Consider the following 12,464-nt stretch of genomic DNA (forward strand, 5'->3'; position numbering starts at 1 on the left):
GTTCTGAGTTATTCTCTATATTCCAGAGTTTTTGTGCTGAAATCAAAAACCAATTTGGTGTCTCTATCCGCATTTTTCGCAGTGATAATGCCTTAGAATATGTATCTTCTCAGTTTCAGCAGTTTATGTCTTCTCATGGAATTATTCATCAGACATCTTGTCCTTATACCCCTCAGCAAAATGGGGTTGCAGAAAGAAAGAATAGGCACCTTATTGAGACTGCTCGCACACTTCTAATTGAGTCTCGTGTTCCGCTGCGTTTTTGGGGCGATGCAGTTCTCACAGCTTGTTATTTGATTAATAGGATGCCTTCATCTCCCATCAAGGGTCAGATTCCACATTCAATATTGTTTCCCCAGTCAGCCTTATACCCTCTTCCACCTCGGGTTTTTGGGAGCACATGTTTTGTTCATAACTTAGCCCCGGGGAAAGATAAGTTAGCTCCTCGTGCTCTCAAGTGTGTCTTCCTTGGTTATTCTCGTGTTCAGAAGGGATATCGTTGTTATTCACCTGATCTTCATAGGTACCTTATGTCAGCTGACGTCACATTTTTCGAGTCTAAACCTTTCTTCACAACTGATGTCACTTCTGCTGACCACCATGACATATCTGAGGTCTTACCTATACCGACTTTTGAGGAGTTTAGTAATCCTCCTCCACCTTCAACCACAGAGGTTTCACCCATACCAACTTTTGAGGAGTCCAGTGTTATCCCTCCTAGTTCCCCGGCCACAGGAACACCACTCTTGACTTATCATCGTCGTTCGCGCCCTACATCAGGCCCATCTGGTTCTCGTCCTGCACCTGACACGGCTCCTACTGCGGATCTTGCTCCTAGTACACCGATTGCACTTCGAAAAGGTATACGAACCACACTAAACCCTAATCCTCATTATGTTGGTTTGAGTTATCATAGTCTGTCATCTCCCCATTATGCTTTTATATCTTCATTGTCCTCGGTTTCCATCCCTAAGTCTACAGGTGAAGCATTGTCTCATCCAGGATGGCGACAGGCTATGAGTGACGAGATGTCTGCTTTACATACAAGTGGTACATGGGAGCTTGTTCCTCTTCCTTCAGGTAAATCTACCGTTGGTTGTCGTTGGGTTTATGCAGTCAAAGTTGGTCCCGATGGCCAGATTGATCGACTTAAGGCACGTCTTGTTGCCAAAGGATACACTCAAATATTTGGGCTAGATTACAGTGATACCTTCTCTCCAGTGGCTAAAGTGGCATCAGTTCGCCTTTTTCTATCCATGGCTGCAGTTCGTCATTGGCCCCTCTATCAGTTGGACATTAAGAATGCCTTTCTTCATGGTGATCTTGAGGATGAGGTTTATATGGAGCAACCACCTGGTTTTATTGCTCAGGGGGAGTCTCGTGGCCTTGTATGTCGCTTGCGTCGGTCACTTTATGGTCTAAAGCAGTCTCCTCGAGCCTGGTTTGGTAAGTTCAGCACGGTTATCCAGGAGTTTGGCATGACTCGTAGTGAAGCTGATCACTCTGTGTTTTATTGCCACTCTGCTTCAAGTCTATGTATTTATCTGGTAGTCTATGTTGATGATATTGTTATTACGGGCAATGATCAGGATGGTATTACTAATCTGAAGCAACATCTCTTCCAGCACTTTCAAACTAAGGATCTAGGCAGATTGAAGTACTTTCTAGGTATTGAGGTTGCTCAATCTAGCTCAGGTATTGTTATTTCTCAAAGGAAATATGTGTTAGACATTCTTGAGGAAACAGGGATGACAGGTTGCAGACCTGTTGACACGCCGATGGATCCGAATTCTAAACTTTTGCCTGGACAGGGGGAGCCGCTTAGCGATCCTGCAAGCTATAGGCGGCTGGTTGGTAAATTAAATTATCTCACAGTGACTAGGCCCGACATTTCTTATCCTGTGAGTGTTGTAAGTCAGTTTATGGATTCTCCCTGTGATAGTCATTGGGATGCAGTTGTCCGCATTATCCGGTATATAAAATCGGCTCTAGGTAAAGGATTACTGTTTGAGGATCGAGGTCATGAGCAAATCATTGGGTACTCAGATGCTGATTGGGTAGGATCACCTTATGATAGACGTTCTACATCTTGATATTGTGTTTTAGTAGGAGGAAATTTGGTGTCCTGGAAAAGTAAGAATACCGAGCAATGGCTATGGCAACATGTGAACTAGTCTGGACCAAACAATTGCTCAAGGAGTTGAAATTTGGTGAAATCAGTCGGATGGAACTTGTGTGCGATAATCAAGCTGCACTTCATATTGCATCAAATCCGGTGTTTCATGAGAGAACTAAACACATTGAGATTGATTGTCACTTCGTCAGAGAAAAGATACTCTCAGGAGATATTACTACGAAGTTTGTGAGATCGAATGATCAACTTGCAGATATTTTCACCAAGTCTCTCACTAGTCCTCGCATTGATTATATATGTAACAAGCTCGGTACATATGATTTATATGCTCCGGCTTGAGTGGGAGTGTTAGAGATAGCTATGTAAATGTTAGAGATAGCTATGTAATTGTCCCACATTGGAATAGGAGTAGTATTCCCTTTATATAGAGTAGCTATAAATAGCACCTCTTGTATTGCATCACACACAATATCAATATATCATATTTTCTCCCGTGCCTTCTCACAGGTTTGAAAGCACGCGTTGCACTTTTTTCCCTTAGATCGGTTTTTGTCCTAAATGGGTTTTTACAGCGAGGTTGTTAATGAGGAAACCATTGTTCGTGCTAACTTAGAGCAATTCAACAGTATCCGAGGCTTCTTTACAATCAACCTTGAATACTGGGGCCATCACCCTCGGATGTCAACTTTGTTAAAAAGGAAGATGCTTCGTGTCAATTGGGTCTCGATAGGTTAAATTTTTTAAGGGCCAAACGGTCAAATAAACTGTGCACATGTAGATTACTCGAGCCCTAAAGGCAAACATGTCCGCATGTATAATCTATTGAGAGAAGTATTTTTCCTTAACAAATATTTCATGCCTTAGAGAAATTTTTACTTTACAATTTCATACTTTTGGTCTATTGTGAAAACAGGCTTAAGGGCCGATCACAACTGAAGTTCAAACAACTTACCCTATATCGGGGATTGCCGTCCGAAAAATCGACGTAATCGAATTATTAAAGTTTCGAGATCATAAAGACCTTAAAAGGGCAACCCTCATTTTTATAGGCCACGGCCACCCCACTCGGGGATTGGCACTTTGAACAAGTTCGGAGTGTAACAGGGAAACGTGCCCAAGAGGCAAATCCCAAGCTAAAGGCTACGACCAAATTGATACGGTTTGGAGACGTCCGAATTTTGTAATAAAATAGGCATCCAAATATTTTCATAAAATCAGTTTTAAAAAAGGCTACCCATGGAAAAATTACAAAGGTTTTTGATCACATCAACCCTTGAAAACCTAAGAGGTGCCGAATTGTTCGAACTCTCGAACCATTTCCTCTGTTGCATACTAAAGGCATTACGAAACAATGGGTTTCGATATCATCAACCCTAGAAAATAATGGAATATGAATATAGATTTATCTCATGCTAAGGCACAATTTTTTTATGTGATTAACTTTTTAAGCCAAAGGGGGTAGAAAGCCTTATGTATATTAAATGATCGTTCTACAAAGGAGACATCGGCCTAATACAAAGGCCTAAGGGCAATCTTTTGCTTTGAGCTCGAGGTATCATCCTCACTCAATAAAAACCCTTTCTTCTAGTTCGAGCAAGTACTCACTCGACACTAGTTTAGTCTCGGTCCAAAATTGCCTAGACCTCGAACCTATGAATGCAACCTCGTAAGGCATCAATAAAACAAAGACAAAGCAAGGGAAAAAAAGGAAAAACGACAGATCCTCAAAGGAAAGGAAAATTTTTATACCAAAGTTTTTCTTACAAGGGCCACATGGCCCGATCCAAAACTCGTTACAAAGGCCAAAACAGCCTTAAAAAGAAACACTACTAATCCTAAAGGCCTAGTCTTCTTCGGGAGCAGCTTCTTCGCCCAATGAGTCATCTCCATCGGATCCGCCCTCATCCTCGGAATCCTCATCAAGAAATATAAACTTTCGAGCCTTTGCTTCCTCAGCCTTGGCAATTTCGAGTTCAGTAGATATGTCAGCATTTTGAGCAAGGATTCCCTCGAGAACATCCCTTCGAGCCTTCCATTTCAAATGATCAACCATGCCCCTGGCTTGCTTGAGGGTGGCTTCGACGTTAACTTTGTATTGATCCGCAGTAGCTTGAGCCTTAATATTGGCATTAGCCACTTCGGATCTAGCAACCTCGAGATCCTTGGCCAGATTGGTTAAATTGGATTCGAGCTCCTCGACCTTCTTCTCCTGGACCGAGGTGTTGTCCCTTGCATATCAAAGTTGTGACTTGACAGAATCCAGCTCTGCTTGAACGGTCTCCTTTTGCGCAACAAGGATGTCCATACATCCCTTGAACTGATCGACTTTGGCTCGCACTTAGTCTATTTGCCCTTGAAAGCCCTTGATTTGTTCGAGCCTCTATCGAGCCTGTAGAATGGGATTGTTAGTTGTTATCTCCGACTTGTCCTCATTATCATAAAGAATTCGGAATACCTGCTTGGCCATCTCTTTATGCACGTTTCGAGCTTCCTCTATCCACCTGAAGCTTCTCACTGAGAATCTTATAAGTGTTGCACTTCTTAGTGAGACCCTGGACCTCGACCTTGCGTTCCTCTCGGGCTCAAAGAAAGGCCTCGTGATGCAACACCGAAGCCTGCAAGGAAAGAAGAAATATTATATATATCCACAAGTCAAAATTCAAGAAAAGACAATGATCCTTGAACTTACCCGATTTAGAGCATGCTGGGCCTCGTTGAACAAGCAGGAAACATCCACTGCATTCATTTTGGCTTGATCCTCCTCAGTGACCAATCATCGAAGGTAACTTGCTACCCCTACCGGGGCAGATAAAACTTGTGTATCCTCTAAGATCAAGATAATAAGAGGCCACTTTTGATCAGGGTCAATGTTGGGAGCCAGGAATTGGTTAGTCAGTGATAGCTCGAGGAAGCCTCATTCGAGCTCTTCCTTGGTATGTCCAAATCACCCAAATCGATGGTATCTTCCATATCAGCAAAATAGCCACGGAAAAAATCCTTTCCTCCGAGGTCCCCCTCTCCGTGACAAGTCTCTGCAGCGTGAGCGTCACGTATCATCAAATCCAGAACTGGAGGGAATAAGGAGGAGTCACCAATCACTATTGCCCGAAGTGGGTCTGTAGAGGCATCATCTTCGTTTCGGGGAGTCGCGAGCTCGGTTTTTACCCCAACCTCGACCGCCTCTTCGATGGCCTCCCCATTTTGAGGTGAAGCATCTTCAACTCTTGTTGTCTCGAGCTCATCAAATCGGGGCAAAGCAGTTTCAGCTCCCGCATGTCCAATGGTTTTTTGAACCTCGATGCCAAACCGCACACGAGGCACCAATCCAGAATTTTCTTCTTCATCCTCATCTATGGTCTCATCCGACAGCTGGTGGACAAACTCTAGAGTTACGTGGATAACGTCCCCCTTTGGCTTGCGGGGCCTCCCGACCGGCCTTTTCTTCTCTGGGCTCGAGGAACTCGGATCCTCTTTCCTCTTCTTCTCTTTTCCCTGCTTTGGGGTAGACTAGGAAAGGAGCGCCTTTTCTTCGGCAAAGGGAGGCCTCATTGGCACGTCCTTCCCGAGGCTTGCAATATGGAAAAAATGAATAAGAACAAATAACAAAGTCTGAATGGAAACCTTGCCAAAGAAAAAAGATTACCATGGTTTCGAGCATCTCATTGTCCCTTTGACAACTCCATCCAAGCGCACTCGGAAAAAGTTTTTTGTGACACCAATCCATCAACCCATTGCCTCAGGTCGGGGATCACTTCCGGTATAACGGCCTTGGCTGCAACACAAGAACTTAGATGAGGGGAAAACAAGAAAGTTGAACGGCAATACTAGATACACGAAAGGCCAAGTAATGCTTACGTTTCATGTTCCACCTTTCAGGGAATGACATATCTTCGGCGGGGATTAAATCCAAAGTCTTTATTCTGACAAACTCGCCCATCCAACCGCGATCTCGAGCCTCGTCTATGCTTGAGAATGAGGGTTTGGTATCTCGTCGGTAAATTTTGAACATGCCTCCCCGATAAAGTCAAGGGCCGTAGAGGCGCATGAGGTGATCGAGGGTAAAAGGATGCCCCTCAATCTTACTGACAAAGAATCGGAGGAGGAGCATGACTTCAAAATAATGGATGGATTTGGCCTAGAGTGACATCATACCTTTTGCAAAAAGCAACGATGATAGGGTCCAAGGGACTTATTGTTAAGGGGTAGGTGTAGACAATCAGATACCCTTCCTTGTATGTAGTGATAAATTCTTTGGGGCTAGGTACCACGACGCCCTTGCCTACCCAGTTGCACTCTTCTTCACCTTCTCGAGGAGGCCTTCGATAATCGTACACATATACTTCGACATAGGTTCACATCGGCACGGTGTCGGGGGTGTGTTCTCTATATTGAAATCAACAGCAATGGCACTTTGCGGCACAATTTTTTATGTTTTGCCATTTTGGGTTTGAGTGTGAAGAAGAAGAAGAAAATAAGACTTAGTGTTTTGAGAGAGGGTTGACAACAAAACCTGAAGATTTTGCAGAACGGAAAAACTTAAAAGATGTAAAAAGCTTTGGAGATTAGAAGAAATTGAAACTAAAGTTTGAATCAATAAGAAAATGGCTTATTTATGGGTTTCACTGCGATAGTTTGAAACCGCTGGTGGCTGACCTTCAACTAGCATGCATTAAACGTCGGGAACTGCACCGACGGGACATTTCGGTCACATCTGCTGCTTACGTTATGGGAATGACATCATGATAGGTCAAGGATCGGAGGCTTAATTTGTTTTTTTATTACACTCCAAAAAACGAGGGGACTATCCGTATACGGTTAAAATCGAGCCCACCCGATTTTACTGATTTATCAAGACTGGTGTGAATGATCGAAGATCTATCCCATAATAGATCAGACCAAGGCACGAAGACAAGGTACCGAGTTCGAAGATTCGAATGTCAAGATCGTGACCGGTAGTGATTGAGACCGAATGAGACAGACATCGAGTAAGATCGAAGTAGCATAATAACAGAAAGGCGAGATATCTGTGATTAGTCGAAGATCATGACAAAAATCTCGGAACAAATAAAATCAAGGACGTTTAATTAGCTAATTATGGGATTTTCTTATGTAATTAGAGCTATACCATAATTAGAATTCCTCTACTATATAAAGAGGAGTTCCAATCATTTGTAAGGCACTGGGATTCACACATATCAAAGCAATATAACACTTTATCTTTAGCTCATATTGTTGTTCATTAGCTTGCTTATTGCTTAACCATTTTGATTCCGGCCAGTTCAAGGGCACTCTAGCTCGAGGGCTGAATTACGTTTCAACACCAGTTTGCTTTATCTTATTGTTAAATTTTATTACTAATCTTTATATTTATTAATTGGTATTAGGTGAAATTACGTGTCCTTAAAACCACATTATAAGTTTAATTATTATCCAATTTTAAGGGTAAACACATTCATACAATCTTACAAACCAAAGTCAATTAGAAATTTAGCGAAAATTTGAAGAGTGTAATAGTGTAAGAAACCCAATAAAGGAGAAACATAAAAATGAAGGGACACCACATACGGTATGCACCAATACTAAAAGTAGGTAACCAAAGATCGGAGTTCGAAATTACACCGTAAAAGTTAGTTAGGGTATCTAGCTAGATGAGAACAAAACTAGAGGGGGCTAATAGAGGAAAAAAATAAGAAAGACTTTGGGGCGAGATTAAGAGAGATAAGGGTATGATTTTTTTTAGAGAATGGATTTCGCTGCTGATAATACATGTTCGGCTTCTGCATAAAGTTGTGTACAATCTTTTGCGAGTTTAGGGGCGAAAGAAGGAGTTGGTGTGGTGGAGATAGTTAGATTTGACCAAATAGAAAACATGCCAAGTATACTGAATTTGGTGGTGACTTTTAAAGTTAGATAAATGAATATCTTGATCACTCTATGAAAGACAAATATTTATAAAAAGGACATAGCGAAGAAGAAAAAAAAGAGTTTTCATTCGATTGCAATTAATTGAGGAGAGTATCGTGATGTGATGAATATAGAGAGATGCGAAATAAGAAACTGGAATATATAAAAAGTCAAGTTTGTAGATATTGTGATTGGTATAGACAACATTATGAAGTAAGAGATTTACTGAGAGAGAGGAAGAGAAGAAATATGAGATGGAAAAATAGAAAGTTGTCCAATAAAAAAGAAAGAAAGAAGGGAAGTGAATTTTTTCCTTATTTCACTCTATTTACTTGTGTCATTCAGATGTCACTAAGCTAAATTAGCCAATTAAATATTACATAAGCATAATCAACGATCAAAGAGGTTTAATATATGAAATTTTAATAAACAGAGGCGCTATAATTGGGGAAAATCCAATTTAGAGGACCGATTTTGCCAACATGTACAAGTTAAAGTGTTAGTTTGCTATTAAACCAAAATGAAGGAAAACCCCAAAGGTGCTAGAAAAATATAATAAAAGAATTTGAGGGCCAAAATTCAATTATCCATTCAAGTAAGCCCCCTCGTCATTTTGCTATGCTATCTGAACATCAGGACACAAGCAGAGAGTAGAGTCCAAACTCTAAAGAAAGAAGAAGCTAAGGATATGGCGTGCGCAAGCACATCTGCTTCCACGACTTGGAACATGTCCTCTCTGAAATCCGCACTCCCTTCCGCACAAACATTTTCGAAGTCTTCGCTCCGCTTCTCCGTTGGGTCCAAGCCCAAATCCACTTCCAGACTTCTTCACTCCTTCGTTGGTCTCGCTCCATTGCATCCGCTCCTTTCTCTTAGTTCCCAAGGTACTTTTGGAATTCTGCATTAATTAATTGATTACTTTGTTACGTCTGGTATACGAAAAGTTTGCATTTTTAGTGCAATAAAATCCTAATTTATTGCATTTGGATGTTGATATGGCGTTTCCATGGATATTGAAGCCACCCGTTTAATGCAATAGGCATGTCATATTGATAATAGTTGTTATTACTGGTATTATCGGGGATGCAGCTAATGTTGCATTTCTACTGCTTGAGTTCATAATATGTTATTCGGTGAGTGTTTGAATACATGTTTTTACAGTGTGATAATTAAGCAGGGGCAGCAGCCCGGCGAATTTTGTGGCCTAAAGCCCATCTTAATGAGGGAACTTTTTAATTTTTTTAATTATTTATTTTGAAGTCTATTTTTTTTTAGCTTTTCTTATATACAAAGTTATTAATAATTTTCTTATAATCGATAACTCCTAATAAGTATTTCTCAATTGACAATATAGCTAACCAATTTAACCTTTCTTGTGACATTGTTGTTCTTAGGTAAGATTTTATCAATTTTAATTTTGAAAACTCCTTTCCGATGAAGCAACAGTAACATGAGTTATGAACATTATTCCATAAGCAATTTAGGCATTTGAAAAAGAATTATATCTTTTTATTTGATTAGGTGTATTAATTAAACTGTTATCTTCTAATTGTACTATTTTTCTTAATACTTTTAATTCAGAAAATAAATTTGAACCATCAATATCGAATTGATTATTATGCTTTAAGGAACATTCAAGATTTGATTAGGCTTGCAGTTTATGTTGAACCCACACTATTCTTGTTGTTTATCTTAGCCACGGGCCTTAGATTCTGGTTACTGTTATTGCATGTCATTCATCTTTTGGTTTTTATGCTTCTGTTACTATTACAATTTCTATTGGAGTTACTAATGAATTCTCTTTTCTTGTTTTTTATTTTATTTCGTCTTTCTGAGCCGATGGTCTATCGGAAACAGCCTCTCTGCCCCTATCGGGGCAGAGGTAAGGTCTGCGTACACATTACCCTCCCCAGACCCCACTATGTGGGATTTTACTGGGTAGTTGATGTTCTCACATCTAGTGATCTTAGTTTTTACTGTCAAATGGAAAACCAAAAATATTTTCATATGCTTCGAATTGTTCAAATCTATTTTGAAGTGAAAAATAGCTTTGTCTATTATGTATAAAAGTAATCAACTTTAAAAGACTCTTCGAAAGATTTGAGATTTCATTATCAACATTCGCATCAAATTGTTACTTCTTATATATCACACGTTTCTTACGAAATTCTGGTTCGATATTCATTTCAAATGCAATTTCCTTGGTAGAATCATAGCAGTTGCAGATCCTTCTTCTCTATGTTTGTTAAAGAAAGAAATCAAACTTTTTCACTTTACAGAACTGTTTTTTAAACCTATACATAGTCTATTAGGTGTAACAAAAAATGGGGCCCCCACAAATATGGGGCCTAAAGCGGTTGCTTTAGTTGCTTTATGGAAGGGCCGCCCATGTAATTAAGATACTTCTAGTAAGAGGGATTGTTTTAGGGATTTTAAGGTTGGATTGCCTAGATTAGAATATTGTTGGTCACCTCTTGATTCTGTCATATATGACATCTATGGGCAAGGACAGACGCACAATTTACGCAATGGGTGATTTTGGCCAAAACTATATATACATGTATGTACGTAGGTATGTGTCTGTACACAAACACATACTACGATATTATCGTAAAGGAGTAGTAGATATACTTGTACTTTCCATTCACCAACTTAATATCCTGGATCCGTTTCTGTTTATGGGGTGGTCTGTTATCCCATAAGCTCAAGTACTTTATGATTTGGGATTAGGACAGGACATAGAAAAACAGGTTACATGAAATTGGAACAGACCATTGTGTTTTTTTTGGCGCCAGTTCTCTCGTCTACTAGCTTTACTATTTCCTCATGTACCTTTCCAGTCGAATTATTACTATGTATATGCTTTCCTCAGTTGGTGTAAGGTGAATTTAGTCTTACCTGTTTTGTTTAAGTCATTTCCAATAATGCCCAAGAGCCCCTGAACAATTTTTACCTCTGTACAGCATTTAGTGCAACTACATTGAACTTTTGATTAGTGTCTTTTCTTTTAGGGTTGCGTATGTTAGTTTGTCGATGCTCTTGCTTTAGGATATTTGATCAAACTAAAAGTCTAGCTCCAGTGTCTGTAGTCATTCTAGCTCCCCGAGTTAGTCAAGTAGGTCAAGCCGAGTCTAGTCACCCTGTAAGAGAAAGTCGCGTAACCAAATTTCTTCTTAATTGAGTTTTATTTTCAAGCTTCAGTCTGAAAGTTAACGGAAAGGGAAGTGAACTTCCTTTTCTATTTGTCTTGTACTGTGTAACGGAAAGGTTTCATGAGTCATTTGTGGAATTTGGTGAATGTGAAAGCGTAGAGAAAAATCTGGTTTGCAGATGAACATGGAATGTTGCTTGTTAAGTAATTCCGCAGTGCAACTTCTGCATTTCAAGCTATTATTTCTACACCTATGTTTTTCTTTAAGTTGATAAAGTTTCTAACCTAAAATTATAAATTGCAGATTCAACAAGTTTTGACCACTCATTTACTGTGATTGATAATGGTGGCCGGTTTTCCGCCATGAGACATGGCAGGAAGGTGCCCAAACTGAATAGACCCCCAGATCAGCGTCGGGCACTCTTACGAGGCCTCACGACTCAGCTCCTCAAGCACGGACGTATAAAGACCACTAAAGCAAGGGCCAGGGCAGTGAGAAAGTATGTCGATAAGATGATCACAATGGCAAAGGATGGCACTCTCCATAAGAGAAGGCAAGCCCTTGGATTCATCTATGAGAAGCAGATAGTGCATGCATTATTCGCGGAGGTCCCGGAGAGATATGGAGAGAGGAATGGAGGATACACCAGGATAATAAGAACTCTGCCCAGGCGAGGAGACAATGCACCAATGGCTTATATTGAGCTTGTCTAGCAACTGAATAGTCATTTTAAAGATGTTCTTATTTATTTTTGTGCAGAAGTCTGATTCAATTAAGAGACTTTTTTGAGTTCTAAATATGATTCCATCTCAATTCTTTATGGATTTCAACTCCAAAAGGAATTACCAGTAATATTTGTATGGTGGTGTATTTTCTTTCTTTTTTTTTGATTCACGTGTACTTGAGGTTGAAAGGCAACACATTATATCTTTGGGCTGAACAAAGATTGCTAAGAGTATGATACCCAAAAATAAAAATACTGCAACGACAAATTGCACAAAGGGAGTGAATTAGATGCATATCATGTGTTTGAACCCTGTTGTTGACAAAAGTGTAGTATTTAATTAGAAAAGGATAGAGAAGTGAACACATTGTCCTTGTCAGCTGGCTCTTGGGGATTTTTCGATTAAAAAGATAAATTGAACAAAGGGGGTGAATTAGATGCATACCATGAGTTTGAACCCTGCTGTAGACGAAAGTGTGATACTTAAAGAAGGATAGAGGAGTGAATATATTATCAGTGCCAGCTGGGGATTTTTCGATTGAAAATGATA

The 12,464-nt window shown here is 40.0% G+C and overlaps 1 protein-coding gene across 1 annotated transcript; it reads left to right on the forward strand.

Moving 5' to 3' along the window:
- Positions 1-8,628: 8,628 nt before the first annotated feature.
- Positions 8,629-12,042, forward strand: LOC104243655 (large ribosomal subunit protein bL17c-like). Its single transcript, XM_009798877.2, has 2 exons — positions 8,629-8,922; positions 11,494-12,042. The coding sequence occupies exons 1-2, from the start codon at positions 8,727-8,729 to the stop codon at positions 11,901-11,903; spliced, it is 606 nt and encodes a 201-aa protein (XP_009797179.1). The 5' UTR covers positions 8,629-8,726; the 3' UTR covers positions 11,904-12,042.
- Positions 12,043-12,464: the final 422 nt, after the last annotated feature.

Source organism: Nicotiana sylvestris, chromosome 7 (genome assembly GCF_000393655.2).
Source record: "Nicotiana sylvestris chromosome 7, ASM39365v2, whole genome shotgun sequence".
NCBI classification, from domain to species: domain Eukaryota; kingdom Viridiplantae; phylum Streptophyta; class Magnoliopsida; order Solanales; family Solanaceae; genus Nicotiana; species Nicotiana sylvestris.

Coding starts and splice junctions, on each gene's coding strand:
- LOC104243655 (XM_009798877.2), top strand. CDS start 8,727: ATGGCGTGCGCAAGCACATCTGCTTCCACGACTTGGAACATGTCCTCT. Junction 8,923..11,493: donor CCTTTCTCTTAGTTCCCAAG/GTACTTTTGGAA, acceptor TATAAATTGCAG/ATTCAACAAGTTTTGACCAC.